Genomic DNA, 27231 nt, shown 5'->3' with positions numbered 1-27231 from the left:
CTCCCAGCTCTCCTAGATATGGGCTATACTTCTGGGAGAGTGAATCTTCCTGATAGAGGTAAATTGTAAGCCTCTCTTTGGCCAGCTGTTTTCCTGTCTGTCAGAGGACAAGGATACCTGAGAGAGTATTGCACCTCCAAATGGAACAGCCTCCGGGAAGAGGGAGGCCCAGGCCTCCGTTTGCATTAGCCTCCTGGTGGATCTGTACACCTGAATGCAGGTTGTAGAGCCTGGGTGCTGCCTTTCTTTGATTAACATCTTATCTCTGCTTTTCTTCCAGGCCCTCCCTTACGTCTGCCTTTTAATTGCCATGCTTTTCTTCATTTATGCCATCATTGGGATGCAGGTGAGCTGGCAGAGCAAGGGCCTGGTGGGGGACAGCTGTTACCCAGATAATCTCTGGCTTAGCAACCTGAGCATGCAAGACCCGAAGATGCTCTGAACCCCTTCTTGCCTAAGGGTGCTCCCCTGAGGTCTCGTCCAGTGTGACCCTGGGAATTTCCCATGTGCAGTGGCTCCCCATTTAGCTTGCCTAAGTATTCAGGGTAGTCTGGTACAGGGGTGTCATCTCAGGTTTTCAGATCATGGTGCTAAATCGTAAGTAGCTGGGCTTCTGTGGTGACAGCCATAGAACTAAAGCAAAGACGACACCATTGTGCTTAGCCAAAAAGATCCCCCAGGAGACTGAGGAGGGGAGCTCATGTGGATCTCTGGTATTTTGACTTGGCCTAAAAGGAGGTTAGATGTTAGTTCTTCCTGTATGTGGTGACACCAGATCTCCACATAGAGTCTCATAGAGTCTCATGTTTACACAGTCTTGACTGGCTGAGATTTATGCCCTAAGACACATCACTGTGAACAACTCAGAGTTCCTGGCAGCCTGCTCATTCCTAGGGAGATTCAAGGGCCACGTTCCAGCTAATGAGGCCGTGCAACTTGCTGGACAGTTCCCTTGTTTTACCACACTTTGTCCAGTTTCAGAACTTAAGAAGCAGATCGGGTTCCCACCCCAGGTATTTATGCAGATAGCCAGAGACCTGCTAAGCAGAAGAAGCCAAAGCCTCTTTCAAAGGTGATGGTTGTTCGTGGTGGGTGAACTCCTACTGTAAATAACCAGCAGCACATCCCATGAACCTATCTGGTTGGAGACACAGGCTTTCTGCTTGTCTCCAGAGGGCTGACTTTCTGACTTGGAGGTATTGTGACTGGATCCCAGCACAGAATTTCGGCTACGTGACAGCCTCCTGCAGTCAGGCAGTCTGGCTGCCTTGAGCCTGCCGGCTGCCTTCCCAACTGTGTTGCCACCTGGAGCTGCTGCTGGGGTGTCCCAGCCGTGCTGTGTCTGCAGCCCTTTCCAGAGCCTTTCTGAAACATCTCTTCCTCTCACTCTTCCCTCTTGCCTGTACTTCTGGGTTTCATTCTTTATTACTGGATAATTTTGTTCTCTAAAAATACAGTAGAATGTCAGGTGTCAAAATGTGTGAGACTTGGTCGAGAAGTAGTGAGTTGTCCTTCATTGGGGATATTTCAGTAGAAATTTAATGATGATGATGGTAGTGTTGGAAACAGAATTCCTGCTGAAGTTTCAGATTCGCTTGGTAACTTCCCTGAAGTCCTGTCTAACTCCAATATATTTGATTCTGGAATTAAAATATTCTTGAAGAGCCAAATGAAAGCTTGATTTAAATGAAATTGTTTTTCAAAATTTATTTTTTATTGATATGTAATAGTTGTAGATATTTTGGGGGTACATGCAATATTTTGATGCTTGTATACAATATGTAATGATCACATCAGGGTAGTCGGGGTATCCATCACTTCAAACGTTTATCTCTTACTCGTGTTGGGAACATTATCATTCTTCTTGTCTGGTTATAATTAAGTTCCTTTTGCCCATGCTCAAAACAGTTCTTACCCCTTTTCATCTTCAAACAAAATAAACTAGAATATCACCATCTCCAATACTGATCCAGTATGAATACTGTTGATTCTGGTAATGGTGATAATGCTATTTACCATTATTTAAATTCCTTGGTGTACTAGACACTGTACCAAATGTATGCAGAGAGAGAGAGAGAGAGAGAGAGAGAAAGAGAGAGAGAGAGAGGAGGTGGAGAAAAAGGGAGCGAGTGAGAGGAAGAGAGGGCGAGCATGCACAGGCAAGATATATCCTGATGTTTCTGAGTAATGTGAAAACGTTTATACGTGTTTCATTGTCTCCATTGACGCTTAGCACAGTTAAGTAACTTACAAAATGCTCAAGTTCTCAGGCAGTAAGTGAAAGAGGTGAGTTGTAAGCTCAGCCCTGTCTGCTCCACAGCCATGTTCTTAACTCTGTACTGTCTCTTTTCCCACCAGACAAGTAAACACAAGTTTGTTTTACCCTCTCATTGCGGGTAGGAGTTGTTCAGTTACGAAACTGTAGTCTTCCCAGTAACTGTGCAGTCTAATATCTTATTCCCTTTAGATTTCTTTCCAAAAGATAAGAGCACTATGTGCACTCCACAGAGACATGAATGGCGTTTCTGCTGTGACTTGCTTTAAGCTGGCCATCCCCATCTTGATCCATGATGAGACCTAGCATCAAACACAGAGCAGACACCTGAGTTGTTGCTAGAGAGACCGTATCTAATATAGTCACAATAAAACTGGGACATGCATACAAATAAAAGCGCAAGGGACAAGCTTTTGGAAAAATACAAATAGTAACAGGGTATATCTATGAGAAAAACCATTATTATTCCAAACTTTCAAAGGCTCCTTGGAAAATGGGACCTTTGTAGAAGAATCAGAAGTTAGAAAGAAGGAGTAACTTGCTGGGATGAGACAGAGCTCTGTGGCTACATGGTGCTAGGAGGTGGGATTGTCAGCCTCAGCTCCGTCACTGAACAACTGTGTGAACTTGGTGAATCACTGTATCACCATATCACTCTTTTCACCATATCTCTCTCGTTAATTCATTGGAGGTGTTGGTTAGAGACCTTTGCCAGTCTCTTCTAGTGCTAATATTCTGTGATTCCAAGTGAAATGGATTTAAATCTACACTCTAGTGAGATTTTTCTATGGGGCCTCAGCATCCCTTCTTTCTCTTTCATACTCTGTTGATGGACATTTGAGTTAGTGACAAGGAGTAAGTGAAAAGTTGAAAAAAATTTAAGACCACAATACATGTTTTTGACTTAAATTATCTTTTTTTTTTTTTTTTTTTGAGATGAGTTCTCACTGTGTTACCCAGGCTGGTCTTGAACTCTTGGGTTCAATCAGTGTTCTCGCCTCAGCCTCCCAAAGTGCTGGGATTACAGGTGTGAGCCACCATGCCCGGCTTGACTTAAATTATCTTAGATTCAAAATAGCTTTGGTTTCTTGGACTATTACACACATACTTTGTGCAAAATCACAGTATGTTCTCCAGTTAATTCGTGATTGGATGAGATGTTTGAGAAAATCATACTGTATACAACTCCTGATAGCTCCAGGCGTGTCATAGGAGAAAAAAAAGACACTGTAAGTTGTATGTCTGTGATGAATCAGGGATAAATCGTGAATTCCAAACCAAGAGGGTAAAGAAAGGAGAGGGCCAGAAATGTGAACAGGGCAAGGATAAATGTCAGAGCCCTCTTGGGGGATCCAGAGTTAACTAGATTTGATTGCTTGGGTGGGATTTTTTAAATGCTACTATTTGTCTCTTTGGGGCCCTCTGCCTTCTCCTCTTTCCATTCTTCTCTGCTGCTGCCTCAATTGCCACCTCCATTCTCCCTGAGAGACAAGTAGTATTTGGGTTTTGAAAAACAGCGTCGAGAACAAATTCCCAGAGCAGGTGTCAGTGGGAGTTACTTGAGCAAAATAGCTGGGGGCAGAGATTGTTCCTCAATTGCACATTCTAAAAACTGTGAGGGGGAAAATGTGTTCCATTTAGCAGACATTGGATAAACTGAAGCATGTTCACTGCAGGCTGAAAATTGTCTTAAATGGCTGGAAAAGTAACCCAGTAAGCCATCCATAGTACCAGCATTGACTTAGGAGAACAGGTCCTGATACCCGAAATGCAGCTGGGAAGGAGAGTGCATGTGTGAAAGCCTCCTTTTCATCTGAAGAGTGGAGGGGTTGACTTCGGCTCCAGGCAGCACTGTGTCTGAGAGTTCATCATTATTCGGTCTCTGTGGATAAAGATCTCTGAGTGTTCCCTCTTTTGAATATTCACAGTGATCACATTCTAAGCTCAGCTGCCAGCAGCAGGTCAGTCAGCATCACTCTGTCACCCAGAATCTGCCCAAAGCCATTTTCTGTTTTCCTTTTCAAAGTGTCCAGTTGGACCAACTTTCTCCATCCTATTGGCCTCGACTTTGCTTCAGCTCCTGCATAGATGTTTACTTTTAGATGGGACTTGGGTCTGTTGGGTGATACATGTGAACATGTGTAGACACATGCACATCGATATATGCTTGTTCATTGCCGTGGATTCTACATGAATGACATACAGACCTTCTAAGATGCGACTTTCTGGATAGAAATATATCTAAGGAAGATAGAGACGCCCTCTCTGACCCGAACTGCTTGTAAATTCCAGGGTAGCATCTGCCCAAATCATAAATGATGTTTTCTTGCAAATTCAAATGTTCCCATCATGACTACCTGAGACAGGAAGAAAGGGGTAACTCCTTCCCTGCACTCCTGCTGTGGGATACTGTCTTTGACAGACTAAGTACCATGGTGACAGGTACCATGGAGATAAAAAGACCAGATTAGAGTGGGAGGAACTATGTACAGGCAGAATGACTTCAAAAGAGCTTGCATTCTCCGTTACGCTCAGACCTTGCTGCATGGGTGCTCCTTGCCGCACTAGAGCGGTGGAGGATAATTTTTCTTACATGTCAGCGCAAGAGCACAGTGTCTGGCAGCTCTCTGGGTCTGAGTTGTCTGCTCCAGGGCTAGGTTATCAGAAAGCCATGCACGTGGCTTCACCGACCCCCATGTGCTGGACGCATCACACAGCTCGGTAATGCTCATTGTTCTCTGTTGTTTCTCTCCTTAAGGTATTTGGAAACATAAAATTAGATGAGGAGAGTCACATCAACCGGCACAACAACTTCCGGAGTTTCTTTGGGTCCCTAATGCTGCTGTTCAGGTACCTGGATGCTTAACTGTTGTAGCTGCAGTTCTCCTGATGGAGGGAGAGAGAGGTGGTCTGCCTCTTCCTCTCATTTCCCCTTGCATCTTTATTCTGCTTCCTTTGCTCCTGTCAGTAGAAGGGGAAGCGGGCAATGCCTTTGCCAAACTGCCCCGACAACATTAGAAAGGTTTGTCTTCTGTACAGCCGTACTACCATGAATGTGCCTGATCTTGTCTGGTCTTGGAAGCTAAGCAGGGTTGGGTCTGGTAAATACTTGGGTGGGGAGAAAATTGCATCGATTAACTACTTTGGCTCAGCAGTTAATTTGCAAATTTCAACTTCACTATGGGCTGCAAGGGTTTAGGAGGGGGGATGTGAGGACAGTATCTGCAGACCAAATTCCACTTCAGGGCGGAAACCTCGGACAGCCAGGTTTATGTGGGGTCTTAGAGAATCCCACGACTAGTAGCAGAGACCCTGCAGAAGATGGAGAGGCAGTGGACGGGGTAGCAGAACCCAAAAGGGACCTCGGTGGCACTCTTTATCTCTGCATGGAAAGCACTAGAGAGGGCCAACTGGGTAGCAAGGGAGCCTGTTGGGCCCAGGCCAAGAGAAGGGATGGGGGAGTTGGAGTTGGGAAGGAGGACCAAGGATGTGATAGGATCTGCAGACCCACTCCTGCTAACCACAATGTCTCTCGGGCTCAGGAGTGCCACAGGTGAGGCCTGGCAGGAGATCATGCTGTCGTGCCTCGGGGAGAAGGGCTGTGAGCCTGACACCACCGCACCGTCGGGGCAGAATGAGAATGAGCGCTGTGGCACCGATCTGGCCTACGTGTACTTCGTCTCTTTCATCTTCTTCTGCTCCTTCTTGGTGAGCAACGGTGTGCTCTTGCCTCGAGATGTGGCCCATCCCTTCCTACTCCCAACCCTTCTGATAAATAGGAGATGTTTGCTTCGGTGTATGTTCGTGCTTTCGTCCCCTCGTCGTCTCCTCTCTCCACACCCCCACCGTGCACACGCTCACACTCATGCCCACGTTAAGAGCTAGAGCCTCCCGTGGAGAACTCTTGGAGACTAGGGTGCCTGTCAGACTCCTGGTGGGTGACTTTCAGTGGTTGAGAAAAGTCTTTGCTGCTTCTAGGGAAAGATTGTTGTGGAAAGGAAAGGTGAGCATATTTCAGTGCATTGAGCTTCGTGTTGAACCAGTGGACACTCAGAGTAAATCCTTTCTTTGTCATGCCTCAGGTACTTTATCTTGTAAGTAGGGCTATGAATATCTTCTCTTTAACTGCTTGAGAAAAGGTACCTTGAAAAATGTAAGGTTATAGCATTGATAAGAGTAGAATGATGATAATGGAATAAATGTGGTTCTCTCTTAACTTGTAATGTTATTATATTTGAGGGTTATTGACCAGCTTGATAGCTGAGAAGAGATATGATTGCTTTGGGTGTCAGTAAATACTGAGTAGGATAGGTGGAGCACCCACCTATAAGGTGGTGAGAAGCCCTGGGTGCCTCTTAAGTCTCTTTTGGAAAAAGCACGACTCAGCACACCCACATCCAGAAACTTCTGTCCTGCGTATCAGACAAGGAATGATAAAACAGCATAAATGAATAAAAGGGTCAGTTTAGTGTTTCTGGTCACTCTGAAATTCCTCAGCTCAGCCTCACTGTTAATACCACTGGCTGTACAAAAACCTAAGACTAAAACAGTGATGCCACTGAAAAGTGGACACTTCCTGGCCCCGCATCCAAAAGTACATTCATTGTCTTAGGTCCAGGCCTTGCTGCCTCTTTCAAGTGACCCCAAGGGGACTGAAACGTCCCACATATCCGGCTCGCCAGTGAGCGGGGGGTGAGCTGCAGAGAGACTGTGAAGTGTAGCCTGTAGCTCAGTGTGTCAGGGAGTGAGCCAGCGGGAGACGTGGGCAACCCATGCAGTGGTCTTGGCTTTCTTCCGCTGCTGGCCTTGGCCGCAACACTTTCTTTTTTATAGCCTCTATAAAATAGGAGAAAAAAACGATGTAATAATAGGAGCATTATATACACAATGAACTGATCCACGTATTTTAATATACTCCCTTCTTATGTATGTGAAAGGTTTTTCGGTAGAAAGAAGGCACAACTGTATCAATATTGAAGTATAATGTATAAAGAAAAAAACCCTGAAATTCAGAATAATGCTATCATGGGAGTTTTCCATTGAGTCACATCTTCAGCACTTTTTTTATTGAGTGGCCATCGTGAGGTTGACGCTCAGCAAGGCCCATCCCTCAGTCACCAGTAGTCAAGGGGTGAAACCAGCTCACAGCTTCCGGCTTCCAGGAGTCGGTGCTCACTGCTAGGGTGGAATGGAACAGACAGAAGGGCATGTGGACATCTCAGTTTTATCTTACGTGGTTTAAGTGTTTCATAATAAATATTTAAAAGAAACCAAAGATATAACTGGAAATTAATTAAAGACCATAAAGGTACTTTTGGAATTTTGAGACAGAGGGTGCTGCATAATTCACATTAATGTTATTTTTAATGAGGCTATATTCAGGATGAGATGATCTGCTTTCAGGTCTCGGCTCCATATGAGAGTGACTTTGTGACCTTGGACAAGTCACACAGCTTCTCAACTCAAACCATTCACTCCTCAGAGATTTACTGATGGCCCCACCATGTGCCCCAGGCCTCATGCTGGAAGTTAAGAATACAAACATGAATCCAAAGAATTCTGTCCTTGATGTGTGATGGTAATTAAACCCACCTCAGAGAGAGTTGGAGCAAGCATAAAAACAAGTAATAGGTGTGACTCCACACACCACACTCTTAATGACTGTACAAATGAAAAGCAGTAACAATGCTAACAGTTTTTGTTAACGTTAATAATAGGTACCCTGAAAAGAGTACAAAAGAAATGTGTGGATACATGGAAAACCCTTTATAACCCGGGCAGTGGTTGAGCAAATTCACTGTGGCTCCAGCCTCAGAGGCAGAATGATAGGCCCATGCTGGGATTAGGTTCACTTGCATGAGACAGAAATCTCCAAATAACAGCAGCTTAACCAGGAGGGATGCTGATTTCCCTTCCACATCCGTGAAGTCTGGAGGAAGGCAGGCAGTCTGGTCATGTTGGGTCCACAGGGGTGCTGGGGCCCCAGACCTACTCCTGCTTTCTGCTGCGTCACCTCTGTGGTGTGTCCCTCATCTTCATGGAAGAGAAGACACCTAGACCTCCAGCCATCCACGTATACTTTAGGCAGCAGGAGAAAGGAAGGCAGAGAGGAGTGTGGCTGTTAGGTGTGACCAGCAGTCTCTCTGTTTTGCAGAGAGACTCCACCCGTGTCCTGCCTCCACACTGTCTCCTTATCCTGTACACCCTGTCTGCGTATCTGGCACCTCTGTGCACCTGGCCACTTTACCTGGGGGTCCACAACAGAGACTCCTGTTCTCCTGCCAGTTGGTGTCTATCAGGCAGGACCCTTTCACTTTAATAAGAGACAATAAGCCCAGCCAAGTCCAGCTTAAGTAAAGTGAGATTTTACAGGCTTCTATAAATGAGGAGTCCTGGGGCAGAGCAGGCTTGATATGGGGCTCAGATGATACCATCAGGTCCAGGTTTCTCTCTATTTACAGATCTCTGCCTCCACCCTGCTCCATCCCCGTGAGTACAAATATCATGTCTCAAGACCGCCGTGGTGGCAGCTCTAGACCTCACATTCTCATACCTTTAAGAGCAACAGGAAAAACAACTCTTTTGCCCAGAAGGTTCAATCCGATCTTATTCGTTTTGATGGGATCACCGACCACTGTGCCCAGGAAAATGGGATTTAATGACTAGTTGAGGCCCGGGTCACAGGAGGGCGTCCCACTGAATTTCACTAACTGGGAACAGACAGGAACCTGGACCAGACATACAGTGAATGGGTGTGTGGGGGACAGTGCTGTTGACTGTGGCCATCAAGTCCTGTTGGTTCCACCTTCGTTAACTCTCTACTCCAGTCTGTGCTGTCATCTTGCCCCTGGTAGATGCATGAGTACCGCAACACCCTCCCTTGGGTTCCCACCCTTGAGCAGTTTCTGTTGCCTACAGAACAGTCTAGATCAGCGGTTGGCAAACTATAGCCAATGGGACAAATCAGGTTTACCACCTGTTTTTGTATGGCCCGTGAAATAATGGCTTTTACATTCTTAAATGGTTGAGGAAAGAAAACCAAGGACAAATGATGCTTCATGACATGTGGAAATTACATGGGTCCATGAACAAAGCTTTACCAGGACACAGCTGTGTTCATTTGTATACAAATGGTCTGTCTAGTGCTACAACAGCAAAACTGAATAGTTACAGCAGAGACCTCACAGCCTGCAGAACCTAAAATATTTCCTGCCTGACCAGTTCACCGGTCCTGGTCTAGACTCTTTAGCTCAGTTTGTGAGATGCTTCTGTGATCTGGCACTCAGACCCCGCTGCTCCACCCTCCTTGCAGATGTCTGGCTATTCCCTATCCCTGGATACCTCTGGGCTGGCTCCTTTGCTAAAACGCCCTCCTCCATGGCCACGTCTATCTGATGAACAGTACTCAAGCATCCACCCTCTTAGACATTTTTTCTTCAGCCAGAAGTTACCTTCATACTCCTTTCTGTCCCCACTGTAATCTGCACATGCTTCTTTCACGGCTCTTAACATTTGTATGTTTCCATTACATCACAGCCTCGCCTAAGTACCAAATAAGTCTTGAAGAGCATTCATGTAACCACATCTAGTGAAGCCCTGCTGTGCTGTAAGCCTTGTGCTAGGCACGGGAATATACCTCTGGACAAGAACTTTCTTATCTCCCATCTCTGGCTCCCGAATCTCTGGAACATAGTAGGTGCACAGTAAAGGCTGCCTAAACAAATTAAGTGGGAGAGTAGGGACTTAGAAACTGCTTAAAAGCCAACAACAGCTTAAAGTCATCACAGCAGGAGGCCATGCTGTCGGCTCTAAGACATGTTAACAGTTGTTCTTTGGGCTGCTTCTGTGGAGCAAGAATGGAGGAGGAGTCAGGGGAGGGAAGGTTGGCATCTGGCCTTGACTTCCTCTAGTCCTCAAGAATGTTGTAGCTGCTGCTGTTCCCTCTGCTGCCACAGTAACAATTAAATAAGTGGAACTGATAATAAAAGTGACTGTGGGGTACTCCGCAAATACGAAGTGGCATAGAAATGCACAGTAAGAATGTGCACACAATGAAATGCGTGGTACAGATAATGAAAACGTGTTGCATTCAGCAAGATCAGTGGTGCCCTACAAACTTTTGAATTCTTTTCTTCACCCTAAAGCCTGTTTTTCTGCTTCCTGAGCTCTGCTTTGGGTTTCCCCTAACCCCTGTTCTTCCCCTTGCTCTTCAGATGCTCAACCTGTTCGTGGCCGTCATCATGGACAACTTTGAGTACCTGACTCGGGACTCCTCCATCCTGGGCCCTCACCACTTGGACGAGTTCGTCCGCGTCTGGGCAGAATATGACCGAGCAGCATGGTGCGTAGGCCCCTTGGCCACTCCAGTGGGGCCCAGAGCAAAGGTCTCTGGAGTTCCCAGGGAAGAGGTTGGAATTGGAGCCACCTAGATGCCTGCCCGTTACAGAAGGAAAGGAGATCCCTCTTGATTGTGGCCCATGGAAGAGACTCTGGTATCAAGCTGGTCACCAAAGTCTTCTGTCTCTCCTTCCTTCTGTGACAGGCTCTTCCCTTTCTGGGCTGGTCTCATCACCCAGTCCTTACCTTAGATTATTTGAGTTCAATCCCAAGAGGAGTTTCTAATAATCTCCTTTTTCTGCCAATGATTAGGGGACTTCTTTGTTACCAGGGGGGTTAAGGGTTTTCGGCCAGCTGGACATCTGGCCACCATGATCAGTGACCATGAGTGTTTTCTCTTTCTCATTCCTCTCACGCATACAGTTGGATATAATTCTCAAGTTATTCTTTTTTAAAAAACCAGACAAGTTTTTCTTCTAACTGCTCCCTTAAACATTCGTGGATTTTTACTACATGGAACTAAATTAAATGATAGGAATGGGAGAAGATAACCTCTTTACTGTAGTCTCTTTTGCTGTTTAGTAGTTGTGAGGTGATGGTGTGCTGTCTAGGCTCTAGAGCAAGGATTGGCAAACTCTATCCCATGGGTGAAATTCAGCCCCGTCTGTTTTTGCAAATAAAGTTTTATTGGAACACAGCTCAACCATTCATTTATGTATTGTCTCTGGCTGCTTATATACTACGAGGAAGAGGTGAGTGATTGTGACAGAGATAGTATGACCCTCAAATCTTAAAGTATTTACTGTAGAAATGTTAGGTTGGTGCAAAAGTAATTGCAGTTTGGTCATGGCAAAAACCTCAATTACTTTTGCACCAACCTACGATGTTAAAAAAAATTACTGCCAAAAAGGTTTGCTAATCCCTGCTTTAGAATACAATGGCAGCATTTTGGCCCTCATGATTGAGGACAAGGTGAGAGTTCTATGAATGCTGACTCCGAAGGATCTGTTCTATTCCAGGTCATTTTAGCTTTTGGGTCTTAACTCACCAGTCTTCTATCCATTCTGGTCCCCCTCTGAAAAATACTACAAGAAATGTTATCCTTCACAGGCGTGGACCAAGTTGCTTCCACCTGGAACCCCCTTCATAATCAGAGACTTCTCCCAAAAATCTATCCTCTGGTGAGGCTGTTGAACTTGAGTTGCTGTTTTAGAGACTTGAAGGGTGAATCAGAATTCTTTTCTTCAGTAATTAATGACAGGGTACAGTTATCTAAATCCATTCCTATTACAATGATTGAGCAACAGGTTTTTCTTTTTGGTCTTACTCGCTAGTAAATAGCTCTTAGAAAGCAATGGGCAGTGTGTTAGAGGAGGTACAGCCAGGACTGCGTGGGCTTCTTTACCTGTAAAATGGCAACCATGATACCTACATACCTTGCAATGTGGTTGTGAGGATGATATTAAATCATGTGTGTAACTGTTACTACAATCGATGATAACCACGCAGGAATGCTACTTGGAAGGTCTGGAAAAACAGCCCCTGTAACCATGGATATCTATGGGATTGGGAGCCTAAGAAGGGACTTCTCTACTCACCCAAGAGGAGAAACCAGCTGTGAGCAAAAGAGTCCATTGTTCATCTGGGCTCACTCAGGTATCCTTGGCTCCCAGAAACCCCAGCTTCCTGTGGTTTCACTTATCTTGGGATCCAAAGGCAATGTGTATAAAACGTGTTCCACCCTGCTGATTCCAGTTGCTGGGAAGAAAAGGTTCCATGAGGATGAATCATGAGACTCAGACATGTGGACTGGGAAAGAGCAAAAAGACAAAGAATCTCCTCTGTGTACTTTGAAATTCACAGTATAACTCATTCTAGTTAGAGTTTGGTTGGCTTTCATTATAAGATGGGCGAGGAAAACTAACAAAAGTAACGTGAGCCAACGTCTTCAGAAGGAGGATTGATACCAGTTGCGAAAAACATCAGTCTATAGCCACTCCCAACCCACCTGCTTCCCAATCTCACTGAGGCAAAATGGAAGAACACCTGGCTAAATTACATCCTCTCAAGAGTTGAGAGACTTGGAGGTACTGATGAGCTGCTCTCTGGAAGAACAGGAGGAATTAACCATGAAATCTCAAAAAGCCTAGAAAGAGTGAAGCTGGACTGAAGCAGTAGCCTCCGCATGGCCGCCGGCAAGGACTGAACGCACAGAGCTGAAGATGCTGTGTTTATCATTTCCAGTGGAAACCCTGGTCTGTGTCAGGGTGTATACAGACCTGCAAATCCCTGTTGCTGCCTTTTCGGGCCCCTGACAGAGAAGATGCTGTGGCCACTGAAAATTCATCATCGTTAATTCTATCCCTTCCATAGGAATCCAGAACTTTCTAGGGGGCTCCTGGGCAAAGGGTTGGTAAGATAGGTCATGTGGTTCCTAGAATTCTGGCTGGCTCCAGCCAAGCTGCTGTGGGCTAGGTGGCAGGAAGGGGGCTGGGAGGGGCAGTGTCCATGGCTTCCTCCCTGGCTGCTCTCTGAACACAGACCTCAGCAGGCTCCTACCGAGTAGAGACGACTTGCCCAAGCTGAACGCAGAAAAATCTGTCACAGAGAGAAGCAAAGCCCTTTGTGATTTCCCTCATGCCAACTGTGCTCCTTGCTAATTAGCCTAATGGGAAATTTGTCTCTTCCAGACTGCAGAAAGCCGCTGACTTCTCACTGGCCCTGACAAGCGGGTCTGAGTAACTGACTGTAATCAGTGTCTGTGGAAAGCACAGTTCTGCGGTCCACCTCAAGGCAGCCTGGCGCCTGCCCTGGACAGCGGTCCGAGTCCTTTGTGAATTGGCAGGCTTTGTTGCTAGAAGCCTAGCTAGAGCCAGGGCTGTGTCTGCATCTGGCCAGGTATGGGCCAGATAGGTATCACGGGGTGCTCTTGCTCAGTAGGCAGTTCCCTTTGGCATTGGCTGGGCTCCGATTTCCTTAGAAAATTGCAGCAGTGCAGTTTGGCAAGGTAATGGTTCTCTGGTGCTTACTGTTTTCAGTCTCTCCTGGTCTGGCTTTGCCAGGCCCAAGGAAAGAAGCTGCTCTGACCTCTTTCAGCTGTCCTCTTCATGGCTAAGCTGTCATTTCTTTCCCACCCTTCTCCGAGTGTCCTATTAACCCACCTGTGCTTCCTTTACAGCGGCAGGATCCCGTATAAGGATATGTACAAATTAGTGCGGGTGATCTCGCCTCCTCTGGGCCTGGGAGAGAACTGCCCCTACAGGGTGGCTTGCAAGGTTTGCCTCCCAGTCCCCAGCCATGACCTGCCGTGGGATGCAACATCTAACCCCTCCTCTCTGTCCTCTGCTCCACCGCCACTGCGCCACATGAGGGAACCTTCATGTTGCTTTCCTTTGAGTTTAAAGAGGTCCAAACCCTTCCAGAACCAGCAGCTGTTATGTAAGCAGAAGGGTATATTTTGGGGAAAAGGCAGAAGAGTTAAGAACTTCATATGAAGACCACTGTGATCACTGTCTTCTTCAGATGCACACACTCATGTATGTGTTTGTATGTACATATACACGCACACACACACACGTACACACACACAGGTCTACCTTAGTCTGCACAGTTAACCAGAGGAACCTCTCCTTTCTCTATAGAATGCAGAAATGTTTTTAATCCGGCAAAGCGTTCTGGCTTCTTTTCACGGGAGACAGAGAAGCCTCATTTTAGCCAAGTGGCATCGTCATCCCCTGTGTAGTATATGGAGCGTGATCCTGGCGATCTCACCCTCCCAGCTCCTGGATGTTCTGGTCAGGATGACCATGAAAGCTATAGGACAGAGGGGGTGAGAAGCAAAGAATTAGGGCGAGAGGTGAGAGTATCTAAGAGAGGCATGGATTTGGTGCTGTGTGCAAGAAGGGAGTAATAGCTCAGAGGGTCTGGGAAGATCACAGTGAATGAAGCACTACTCGGCCTCAGACCTGCCGTGGGTTTCTGTGAGGGATCTGAGGGCACTGTCATAATTTCCAAGTCACTTCTTGTCAGCCTGAGGATATTGTTCAGGGGTGAGTAGACCTCCCTGTTCAACTCCGCCATACCCTGGGAACCCTTTGTATCTCAGTGGCTCTACTAAGCCCCTGTCTGAGGCCAAGCCTGCTAGGTAAGGAGCCCTCTCCTGGTGCAAGTGGAGGGATGCATAGGTTCCCTGGGGCATAGCACTGCCCGGGCGGCTGGAAGAAGACCTAGGCTCAGGAAGGATGCCAGCCTGGACGATGGGATAGAGCTGGCCTGGGATGGTGACAGAGTGATTCCATCCTCAGGAGGCTGGACAGCTCCCTCTGCTGAGACTCTTTAAACTCCACCCTGGTGAAACCCGCAGCCGCATGTGGGAGAGCTGGGGAGGGCAGCATGGCATGCAAGATGCTCTTCCTCCTCCTGGTTTTGTTTCTTCTGTCCCCAGCATGCCATCGACCTGGCACATGCTGGGGAATAAAGAGCAGTCTTGTCCACAGAGCCAGGTGGAAGCAACGGGGCCAACTCTGAGCAGCGAGCACAGCCCACCACCTTCAGCGCAAGACGCCGCCTTCTGCTGCACACACACCACAGAGGGGGGATACACGACGTTCCGCCTGTGGGTTCAGAGGAGAACGGCCTGACTTCCAGGCCAGCGCCCCCGCCGGGGTCAGAAACTCCAACCCATGGCTGGAGCACCGTCTATCCGGTTTATACCACTCACACACAGCCCTGGGAATGGAAAATAAGCTGTGTTGTACTGGGGAGGGATGACGTGAACAGGGAAGTCGGGGAATACTAATCGAGGAGAAAATGAGTCCCCATGACCATTCCCGAGGAGTCAGAGGGACCAAAGTTGCCACCAGTGTTCCCGGGTCTGTGTGGGGCGTGATATAAACAGCACCAGGATGGAGTCGTGTCTACGATTTGCCTTGATTAACAGGTTTCCTATTCTTTTCCCGTTTGTCCGTTTTTTGTTTTGTTTTTCTTCTCCTGTTTTCTGTATTTTGTTCGTTTTTGCTCTCTGGGAATGCCTGTTCTCCTCTCCTACCTGTCTGCATCCTTCTCCTTTCCCTGCCACCCCCCTGCCCCGCTAACCTGCCCCATCCCACCTCACCACCCTCCATGAGCAGTGGCCGCATCCATTACACTGAGATGTATGAAATGCTGACTCTCATGTCACCTCCGCTAGGCCTCGGCAAGAGATGTCCCTCCAAGGTGGCATATAAGGTAGACCACCCCTTCCTTTGTTCTGGGCTAGAGACCAACAGGAAATGGGATCTAGTTGTGGGGAGGCCAGAACATGGGGAGGAAGCCAGGCTGGGGAGGCGGAGGAGGGAACTAAGGAGGTAAGGCGTGATGAGACTCGGTAGTCGGGAAGGTTCCCAGGAGGCTGAAGGTTCCCATGCGATGATTCAAGGAATGGTTTTCAGTACTATTCACCATGATTTTTTATGTGATATTTTGTGTTTCTGCAACTGTGTGGCTTCTTGTGAGTGAGTTACCTGACAAGCAGTGTGTTAAGTGGTGTGTTTCCTTTTAGAGGAGGCAGAGTGGTGGCCTGTGGGATGGCATAGATGGGCAAGAAGGAAGCCTACAGCTCAACAGCGATCAGTGCTCACATGTAAAGAAGTATCTTCAATCAGATTAATTGAGGAAATCATGCCGAAATTTCTTTAAACATGGAATTGTCAGGAGGAAAGAAAATTCCTTTAAACAAGAAATTTTTAGGAGAGAGGAAGACTCTTGACAAATGTTTTCACCCGTGACATAAGAAGAATGGCATAGGTTCCTTCTAGGTATAGGAAGGAAAGAGGAACCTGTCTTCCATCCTGTGATAAACTGAGGAATGTGGCTCTATCATCCCGTTAGCCCAGCTACTCAATTCTCTTGGAAGTACTAGGAAGGAAGGGAAATAATGTGCATAAGTTGTATTCAGCATTAAATTTGCCTTACAGGCACGACATAGTTCTGGGACCTGGCCCTGGAGTTATGGGTGGATTCCCCCGTGGCTTGCCACTTTGAGACGATTGTGCACTGGGAGTCACTTGCCATTAGGGTGCTCATAGCTTTCGGACGTGAGTTGTTTTGCCACCCACTAGTAATAGTTACAGTTAGTTCCCCTTTGCTGTTTAGACTGACCCAGAACTCTGGAGCTCTTTTATTCACCTAGGAACACATCAGAGTAATGCTTCCAATTCTCTAGAAGTGGAAAAAAGTGGGAGAGAGATGGAACTCAAATCCAAACAAACTGGCTTTCCACTCTAAGAAACCCTGTGGCATCAGCTTTAGGCGGGACGCCACAGTGGAATGCTAGAGACCCTTCTTTGGGAAGAGGTATTTCCCTCCCTGCCAGGCTGGTGGTTCTGCCAGAGGACCTTCTCCTGCTGTTACCTCAAGTTGAATGGCTCCGGAGAGCATCTCACCAGAACATGGCTGTTAGACACCCTCATTACCCCCAGTACATGGCTCCTCGTGCACAGCTTAGGGGCTGGCATCCTTTTTGCTCACGATGGCCACATCCAAAAGTACCAGGTGGTGGAATGTGGCCTTGAATTTGTACTTCTGGGATGAAGCTTTGTGGGAGAAGGGGAGCAGGGATTGGAGGAAAAGTTAACTCCAAAAGCAAGATACTCTCTGGAAAGTGGATTTGGCCATTTCAGTGTGATCCCTTTCTTTGGGTGAGGGGAACAAGGCCTGCCCACTCTGCTCCTGCCTGAGCCACCCTTCTCTCGTTCTCTCCTCTGCTGTCCCCATCCTCCTACCCCAGAGCCTGTTTGCACTTTCCCCCTTATCCAGCCTGCTCCACCTCACCCTTTAGATAAGTTGGACTTATGCATGTTCAGTCATGTGCTGGCAGATTTCATCTATTAAAGACTCAAAAAGGGGGCACCAGGATGCATCTTTCAAGTCAGATAAGCAAGGCAAAATCTCGTTTCTCACGATATTTCCTTGTGAGTTTCTGGGGGTATTCATGGAATACAAGTGGAAATATGGAGCAGCCTTGAACAGGGAATGGAGGCACCTCGCAGAGCTGACTCCTTTCCTTGAGCATCTTCTTTTAGATATCACTTCCCATCTCCTTCAAAGACATTCTTAGGACTCCATGGGGGAGCCCTACCGAATGATTAGGGAAGCCCCTTCCTTGTGGAATTTGGCATTGTTCCCTCAGTGGGGAAAAAAAAACCCAGCATCAAATGGGCCTTAAGTGAGAAGCAGGGAGAGAAGGACTGGGGCAGGGGATGGGGATCCTTGCCCTTCCTTTTTGTCTGTACATTTGACCTCTGGCCTTTTCTTTCTTTCTCACTGAAGTGTCTTTTTTTTTTTTTTTTTCCTGCTCTTTCTTTTTTCTCTTCCACACAGAGGCTGGTCCTGATGAACATGCCAGTAGCTGAGGACATGACGGTCCACTTCACCTCCACGCTTATGGCTCTGATCCGGACAGCTCTGGACATTAAAATTGCCAAAGGTAAGCTTCAGAAGGGAGGTGGGAAGGAGGAATTCTGGAACAACGCAGGTGGCACAGGATGGAGATATTTGAATTATCATCCATCCGGCTAAGGCCGCAACAGTGCGGTCATCTGAACATCAGGTATCTGACTCAATAACTAATATTTGCCATTTCCTTCTGGTACAATGAATAGTTTGATCATCTCTGGGGCTTCCTTCAGAGTTAAAGGTGTTTGTTCTTTAGTGTCTGGCTTAAAATACGTATTCTAGAAATATTTATTGACCAAAGGTTAATTTTATGCTTGTTTTCCGCATATGGTTTATTTTCTCTGAAGTCTTGAGAGGCGTCTGTAGCAGAAGGCGCTGCCGTAGAGGCCATGGTAGTAGTTTATTCCGCTTGATTTCTAATCATTGATTTAGGAGAGAACAGGTTTACTACTACTTCCAGTTGGACCTTTGTCCTTTCTGTTCTTGCCCGATCTAAATCCTTGTAAAATGAGGTCACTTAGACTATGGAGTTAGGGTTGCTGGAAGGATTGATGTATGGATAAGAAGGCAGAGGAATGTACTTGCGGCTGTTTTTATTTTCTCCTCTGGTATACTGAGCACCTGGGAGGCTTTCAGAATGAATGAGGAAGCTGCTGTTAGTCTCATGGCCTCAGATCTCTTGACAGGATATCCCTGAGTCACTGAAAACAGGAGCCAAAACGTGTTCTGCTTCTTCAGCAGAAAGACCTGGTATTGCGAGATCCACCATCATTAAGTGCCAAGATCTCCTCTTAGAATATGAGGTCCCCTGCTCATTCAGCTCCTACCCCCACCTCCTCCCTCAGTCCTTGTTATTTCTGGGTCTGTTCGGATCTATTTACTAGTAATGTATCTTCTAGGTGGTGCAGACAGGCAGCAGCTAGACTCGGAGCTGCAAAAGGAGACCCTAGCCATCTGGCCCCACCTATCCCAGAAGATGCTGGATCTGCTTGTGCCCATGCCCAAAGGTTCGGGTCTTTTCCTGGATATCCTTGTCACTGTGGGCCCAGCATGTGAAGGCCACATCTTCTGTGGAAACCAAGAGCGATCAAAGACAAAAGGGAAGTTTGCCCTTTTATCCTTAAGTCCCTTTGGTCATTATTAATTGAAAACATGGTCTTTAAGATAGATCACAGTGGTTGTGGATGAGACTTCCTGGGTGTATAGCTCTCTCCCTCCACATAATACTGCTCAGCAAAGCCTCATGGGGAAAAGGATGTTGTCCCTTAGCTGTAGAGATTTAGGATGGTAGGTGTGATGCTTACTCATGTATTGCCTATCCTCCGTATCATAACCATCACTAGGTGGGCATGCAAGCCCCCCTGAGGACAGATCAGGGGACCTATGCACTCTGTATCCTTAGAGCCTGGCACCATGGGGGCCCTCATCATAGGTTGCATGAATGGGTAACGGACAGTGCAGACCTGTTGCAGAGAGTGGGTAACAAATCTTAGAGGTTCCTCACTCTCCCCCGTCATCTTCCCCCTCTTCACTATCATGCCACATTTGTGTTTTTAGCCTCTGACCTGACTGTGGGCAAAATCTATGCAGCAATGATGATCATGGACTACTATAAGCAGAGTAAGGTGAAGAAGCAGAGGCAGCAGCTGGAGGAACAGGTGAAGGTCAATGCCAGCATGCTAAGTGGGTGGGCCGTGAGGAGTTCCAGGAGGGGACAGGCCTGTGCATTCCTGGGGCATGGTGCCCTGCAGGGACTTAGAAGCAGCAGTAATGGGTGCAGGCCCAAGAACTTGCTAGTGATGTGGAATTAGAAACCCAGTGGATCGAAGTTTCAAGTAGTCACACAAAGAGTAAGTTATGTGCCTGTATTATCCGTGTAAACTATTTTCCCCACAGCAAACTCTGTAGTCACTGGAATTTTCTTCTCTTTCCTTTTTTTTTTTTCTTACCCAGAAAAATGCCCCCATGTTCCAGCGCATGGAGCCCTCATCTCTGCCTCAGGAGATTATTGCTAATGCCAAAGCCCTGCCTTACCTCCAGCAGGACCCCGTTTCAGGCCTGTGAGTAGCACCAAAACGTCTCCGGCACGGCTGCTTGCCATCTGTCACCCATGCCATTGTGCAGACCCCAAAACTCACTGCTCAGAAGGGCCTAAGAAAGAATACTCTGAGCTTGAGTGATCCTTTTTCTGCAGTTGGAGATCTTAAAATGATTTTCAGCAGGAGTAAGGGAAAAACAGACTAAGCATGCTTAGCACTGTGGTTAGCTTCAGACACCGATCCTTGTGAATCAACAATAGAAGAAGGGAGTTTGACTTGTCTTTGAATCCACTTGGGTCTTAGCTGTAGTTCTGTTGTGAAGAATCATCATCTCCTATCTAATTCTTGGTTATCGCTTCCCCGTGGATCTAGTGTCCTGCTGGAAGATAGAGCCTCCCTCACGGGTGTCATGCTGGCTGAGTGTAAGAGGGGAAGAGAACCAGCAGTTACTGCTTTCCCTGAGGTTGACACTTCTAGAGACACAATTTGCAGGATCTCACTTGATTCCCACTCCAGCAGCCTACTATACCCTGGAGGTATATATTAATATCACCTTACACATGAAGAAACTGGAGACTAAGTGAGGTTAACTACATTGCCTAAAGTCATACGGCTAGTAGAATGTGGAATTGGAATTTAGGTCTGTTATTTCTGACCCCAGAGTGTTTTCAGTATACCATGTTTCCTTTAATGAACAAAAGAGACCTTTATTCAGAAAGGGACCTTTCTCTATAATAGAAGTGGAAATAGAATCCAAATTAAGGAATTTTCTTATCCTTCTGAGCCATAAGCCTTAGCCTCAATCTATCTACTATATAGCATATGTATCTTATTACATTTTGATCATCAGCAAGCATTTCGTGAGTACCCAAAGAACATGAGTCTTTCTACTCAATGTAAGCGCATTTTTGTGATTGGGTTTAACAAAGTCCCAGTTCTTACAAACCAGAAATCACTAAATTGGGTAACTTAATTATCAGGGAGTGATACCCCGGGCTTGAGAATGAGACCTCGGTTGGAGCCATTTGGAATTGCTCAGATCGTTGATTGCTTTCTGCCTGTGGTGCTGGAGATCTGTTTTTGAAAAGCACTGGTTTCAGAGATAAAGCCCAACACCTTTGGAAGAGAAGAAAAGGACCAGAGTCAGGCCAAGGCCAAAGCCATTGGTGTTTTTTGTTTGTTTGTTTACAATTTGATGTGATGAAGTGCAGGGTGTGAATTCTCCTGTCCACAGAAAACAAGTCACTGTTTATTTTCTGTCTGTGTAAGAGGAAGGGAAGGAAGTATGATCAGAACAGTGGGACCGCTCCACTGGAAGGGTTTACACTTTTTTTGGGGGGGGGGGCGTCCTTGGCTTAGAAATGAGGGATACCAACCCTTTAATTGCAATTTCTGTTTTATCTATGGCAATTTGCTATGCAAATTAACTCCCACTATAGGATCACTTTGGCTTTTTCCCCATATATTTATTGATCCATTTACTCATTGATTTTTACCAATATCTATTAAGAGCCAGTGTGGCCCCAGAGCTGGCTCAGGCACTGAGGCTACAACAGAGAACAAGTCCCCACCGAGACAAATCTGGAAGAAGAAATTACAAACAGTGCTGAAGGGTGGGGCTGTTGTGATGTCGTGGAAACAGCTCACCCAGTTTGAGGGTTTAGAGAGGCCTTCCTGAGGAAGTAACATTTGAGTGAGACTTGAAGACAAGCTCTTCAAGAGTGGTAAGAGAAAATATGGTGAGTTTAAGGAGCCTAAAGGCTGTCATGGTGGTTGGAGCATGGAGAGCTCAGGGGAGGTGTTAAGTTGTGGATTTGGAGAGATACACAGGGGCTAGTACTTTGGGGGTATTATAAGCAGGATAAAGACGTTGGATTTAGTCTTAGGATAGTGGGGTTTTATGCATCAGAATGATGTGATCAGTTGTGTGCTTTTTTAAATTCAGTAGAGACTAAATGGATTGGAGGGGAGCAGTTCTACAGGCAGGAACACCATTTTGTAGATGACCGGAGTTGTGTACATTATCAGCGATGGTAGCTTGGACTAGTGGGATAGAGATGGAGACAGATGGTCAGACTTGAGATATTTAGTAGATAGACCAGACAGGATTTGGTGATTGATATGCTACATGGACTAAAGGGGAAGGAGGAAGCAAAGGATTCTGGGTGAAGCCTTTGGGTGCATGTTAATACATTTCCTAAAATGGGACACTAGGGGAACAGCAAGCTGGTTCCTCAGAACCATCTGTGTTTCTGGAGCCATGCATTGCTCAGTAGAGGTTGATCTAGGGGTACAGTGGTGGACAGAACAGATAGGGTCACTCCCTCAAATCTGATGGAAAACCAGACATTAAACAGAGGATTATTAGATAGAAGAGAATTTGCGTTTTCCGTTATTTAATTACAGTTCTGATAAGTGTACTACACTCTTGGAGTAGCCTCTATTAAAATCTTGAGGCAGAAACAAGCCTAGCGTGTCCCGTGAACTAAAAATGGCGGGCGTGTCTGGAATGCAGGGAGCAAATAGGAAAGTGGTACAAGAGGCTAGTGAGGTAGGGATCGCCAGGGAGGCTGTGTTCGGAATTCTGGACTTTATCCCCCAGCTTGACAAGGTTTTCAAAGTAGGAGATTACTCTGAGTTCCACTTATTCAACTCTGTGAGACAGTTAAGTGTTTCCAGGGGTCCTCTCCCTCCGTTAAGGATTCTATAATTACTCTCTGTAGGACGAAAAGGAACCCATTTCTTTCTTTCTGAGACATGATCTCACTCTGTTGCCCAAGTTGGTCTCAAACTCCTGAGCTCAAGCTATCCTCCCACTTTGGCCTCCCTAAGTGCTGAGAGTACAGGTGTGAGCCATAGCACAGAGCTGAGAACCCGTTCTCATACCAGCTGTGCTCATGTTGTTCCCAGTGGTTCTTAGGCGATGCCGCAGTGAGAAAGATGACAGACATTTAGGAAGGTCATTTACATATCAGGTCACTCTGTAGCCGCTGTGAAAAACTCAGCAAAAGCTCTCACTGTCAGAAGGGGCCAGATTAGGTGATTCTCTGCTGTTCAGATCTTCCCCTTTAATCTAAAACCATACCTATGGATCGTTTTTAAGTAACTGACAATCCTTGCTCATGCCCTGAGTTTTCCATTGGATGCAGAGTCATCAGGAATAGACTTAAAAGAGATGGTATCCCATCTCTTCCCTCCTAGCTCCACCACCAAGAGAGCTGCTGCCCAGCCACTGACCCCAGTCCCGTAATCTGGAAGCTCACTGTGTATTCTGGAGCGGGTCAGATGGTGGCAGTCAGCAAATAATTTGGCAACAGGCACCACATTCTCCAGAAAGCTTGGCTGCCTCTTGCGCTCCTAACCAGTCCAGTGCCTCCCATCAGGTTAAGAGTGTCTGGAAGTATTAGACAGCGGTTTATTAACAACCCTACTGTGCCTGTTCTCCATTCTTTTCACTTGGAGACCTCTAAACCTGGGGCAGACTTTGTCCCTGTCCTCTTTTTTCACCACCACATCTGAAATCCTTCTCAGTACACGAACCAACAGACTTGGCGTATGCTACAGAGTAGTCCTTCAATAAATGGTAATGGAATTGGACTGAACTGTTGAGTTTGGCCAGGGATGTTGGCAAAATAAGACCATATTCTTACTGTGAGTAGGGAAATTGTTTAAAAAGACCATGGCTGCTTAATATTGAAACAAACTGTTCACTGTGTAAACTATTGTATTTTTTCCGCCAAATGGGGAAACTGAGCAGAAACAGGTTTACAGTCTAATGTTGGTCTTCCATATGGCCAACTGTGACAAATAATGTCATTTGTTGCAGATTTGCTAGTCCCCAGCAGAATAATGAATGGTTCCAAAGGCAGGATGCAGGGCGAAAATACCAGTCTGTCTTTTCCAGTGCTTTTTTTTTTTTTAAGTTATGAGACTTACCAAAGCCGGTCAAGGCTAACGGGTATTGCCCTGCTGGGGTGGGAATTGCTAGTGGCAGCCGCGACATGACTGTCCCTCATTACCTCTGGATTGGACATTGCTTTTCAGGAGTGGCCGGACTGGATATCCTTCGATGAGTCCACTCTCTCCCCAGGAGATATTCCAGTTGGCTTGTATGGACCCTGCCGATGATGGACAGTTCCAGGAACAGCAGTCTCTGGTGAATGCATGAGTTATATGACCTCGAAAATACCTCCTTGGTTTCCTGATCCCCCTCAGTAACTTTTATTACGTAGTCATGATCCGTCAGGAAAATCCTTTCTGATAGTCCAGCCAATTGCCCTGGGGGTGTCCTGCCTCAGCCCTTTTCTAGCCCAGTTTCTTGTGTGGTCTGAAAATGTTCCCTCTTCCGGTTCTACAACCCAAGAGGTCCCTTCTCTGCAGCAGGAACTTAAGACCTAAAGTCACGTATAAAATCTCGCCTTTGATGGGGGGCTTGAAGATGCCTCACCCAAGAATGATTGACACTAACCGTGCCCCTTAGTGTAGCTAGGTACTACTTGTGGGACACGCAACTGCCCCATGCCGTTCCTTAGTGATGCCCACCTCTTCCAGAGCCCAGTGACAAGCAGTCTGCCAGGAGGTACAGAAGACTGTCCTACCTCTGCTCTGTGTGGGTTCAGGCACGTCATCCCTTTTGGTCACAGTTCCACAAAGTCAAAGACATTCTAACAGGCCCCTAAAGTCACTTTCCTGACCCCAAATAAGTTTATTAGCATAAATGGTGAAATTCCTGAGAGACCTAGTGAGTCAAGCTTGAAGACGAGAGGGAGATTGAAGTTTTGGTTTAGCTAATAACGAAGCTAAAATATGGTTCCTACACATCATTGACTTGACCAGTATTGCTGGTTCAGGAGCCATTAGCTCCAGGGCCCCCCTACCCCAGCCTCAGCTTAGAATTGCAAAAGTCTGTACAGACAGCTTGTACTCAGTGAGTTCCGTATCATTTAAATTCTGATTCATCTGTGGCTCTTCCCTCCCCACTGCTACTGTGCTGAATGAATAATGATGCATGAGGGAATGGGCACCCCCTCAGAGGGCAAAAAACACTCAGTAGCTCAACAAATGTGTGATTCTATCTCCTGCGAATGCTGAGACAGAGAATCCGGTGTGGTGGTTTGGGGAAGACAGCTAGTCCACACACCCCCAGGGCTAAGCCACTGACTGCCTGAGGGTGTTCTTGGTGAGGTGGGTAGGAACTCCTGGAGTCATCCCCTGCCGTCCCTGGTGAGGAACTTAGCACCAAGACCTAGGGCTAATTGCTATAGATAGTTTGATTCTTAAAAGGGCCTCACAGCTTTATGTCTGCCTGGTGATGTGTCTAGTGGGGAAAAAAAATCGCAATAATGTGTCCTTTCTTTCACAGGGAGACTTTATGACATCATTTCTGCGGGTTCCCCGGGGCTGAGCCGTAGTGCCAGGACTTTTTGGATATGTGTTCATCTCATTGTCAGTACTGGTGTCTGTAATTCAATTCAGGTGTCAGCCTGTGCTACACACCTACCACACTGTGTGTACTTCTGCCCGTCCCTTGGGGCCCCTGCTCCACGTCCCAAGGCGTGGCCATGACTGTGTCTGTGCATATGGAGTGTGCGTCTCACACCGCCTCTGATACCTGTAGACTGCAGTGTTGTTACCGCGTCTGTTTGGAGTCAGAACCGTGTGCTGTATAAAGCATGTACTGCAAACACTAACTCCCTTAAGTGCACATAGCACATGTCTTGGGAAAGTACCGCTCCCATACACACGAGAAACCACTCAGCCAAAGGGTCAGAGAGGCTAAGGAGGGGGTCCCAGATACTCTTTCATTTAGGCAATGCCCTACATGTTTTTAGGGTGTCATTTGCTAAATACAAAATAGCCTTTTCTGGTACAATCTCCATCTGCCCAAGATGTTCTTAGCTCTCTTTGGTGGGTGGCCATGTAAACATCTCCCATACAGCTCTTTATGCAATGACACCAGCTATCTGTATAGAGCATGCGCGACTGCCAAACAGTCTTTAACCAGGAAATTAACAAGAGTGACAGAACCTTAGAGATTTCCAATCCAACCTAATAACTGTAGGCTGGCTCAATCCAAAACAATAGCCGTTAACCACATGTGGATAGTCCAAACAAAATATAAACGATCTGATTAAGTTTTATATCAATTACATGTTGACATGCTAATATTTGGATATATTCAGCTAAATTAAATGTCACTAAATTTCATTTACCTTTTACAACACTAGAGCTTCCTGTCTGGGACATATAGCACATGTGTGCACATAAAAACACATATACATACAACTGAGGCCTTAAAGCTGCAAGTCTCTCTTTTGAAAGCCATTCTTGAGGCGGCTGAATTGTCCACTGGACGTGAGATGCAGTGAGATGGAACCGAGTCCCACGAGCATGGCTGTGTGTTTATTTCCAGGAGCCAGAGGTTAGTGAATTAAAAAGCGTGCAGCCCTCTAACCAAGGCATCTACCTTCCTTCGGACACCCAGGAGCATGCGGGATCTGGGAGGGCATCTTCTATGCCACGTCTGACTGTGGATCCCCAGGTAAAAAGCAACCACCTACCTTAAGGCAGTGGCATCTGGGCTGTATTCGGTGGGTTAGAGATTAATACCTGATACTTGCAGGTGAGCCCTTGACTTGCCCACACCCCTTCTTCCCTCTAAATACAATCTGGTTCATGGGCCTTCTCTAATAGAGCCTGCTCTGCCAGTGTTTTCAGTGAGCCCCTAACCACAACAGCCCAGTCAACAAAGTTGCATACTTCTCTCTGGATGGGCTCAACATTCTCAAACTTCAACCAGCCATGCAAGAAATACCTTCCAGGATTTTCTCTGTGCACTTTCCAATCCTTTTTGCATTTCCTGACTCCTCCAGCACATAGGCAGTTACTTACACACACAGGTCCGTGTCGGGACTGTCTGTCCTAACCAGTGCAGGCCACGCCTCATTTCTTTGTCTGTTTTCCTGGCTGCTTTTTCCTCTGTCTGTCTGTCTTACATCAGGTTTTGACAGAGACAAGAAGTTCTTGTGGCTTTGTTTTAGTATCTGTGGCAAATCAAAATGCCAGCATTTAAAGCGGGGCTAGGTAGATTAATGGCAAAGGGAGAGTGATTGATACATTCTTAGCAGTTGTTAAATCGCAAGGTCT

The 27231-nt window shown here is 46.5% G+C and overlaps 1 protein-coding gene across 7 annotated transcripts in view; it reads left to right on the top strand.

Annotated features, from left to right (window-relative positions):
- The window catches only part of CACNA1E (calcium voltage-gated channel subunit alpha1 E), a 405974-nt gene that overhangs the window by 365384 nt on the left and 13359 nt on the right, over window positions 1-27231 (top strand). For 4 of the 7 annotated variants that reach the window (XM_074389670.1, XM_074389669.1, XM_074389668.1 and 1 more), the window contains 11 exons: window positions 281-346; window positions 5034-5125; window positions 5818-5983; window positions 10489-10616; window positions 15742-15838; window positions 17972-18077; window positions 18946-19053; window positions 19604-19704; window positions 20000-20106; window positions 24130-24241; window positions 26498-26626. In XM_074389670.1, the coding sequence (XP_074245771.1) occupies window positions 281-346; window positions 5034-5125; window positions 5818-5983; window positions 10489-10616; window positions 15742-15838; window positions 17972-18077; window positions 18946-19053; window positions 19604-19704; window positions 20000-20106; window positions 24130-24241; window positions 26498-26626 (1212 nt within the window). Of the gene's footprint in view, window positions 1-280; window positions 347-5033; window positions 5126-5817; window positions 5984-10488; window positions 10617-13302; window positions 13881-15741; window positions 15839-17971; window positions 18078-18945; window positions 19054-19603; window positions 19705-19999; window positions 20107-24129; window positions 24242-26497; window positions 26627-27231 lie in introns of those variants that run through there. The other 3 variants (XM_074389671.1, XM_074389672.1, XM_074389673.1) reach the window with 2 other exon arrangements.

The sequence above is a fragment of the Saimiri boliviensis genome, chromosome 19 (genome assembly GCF_048565385.1).
Source record: "Saimiri boliviensis isolate mSaiBol1 chromosome 19, mSaiBol1.pri, whole genome shotgun sequence".
Taxonomy (NCBI): Eukaryota; Metazoa; Chordata; class Mammalia; order Primates; family Cebidae; genus Saimiri; species Saimiri boliviensis.
Note: the sequence above shows the minus strand (reverse complement) of the source record. Positions and strands in the feature narration are given on the sequence as shown.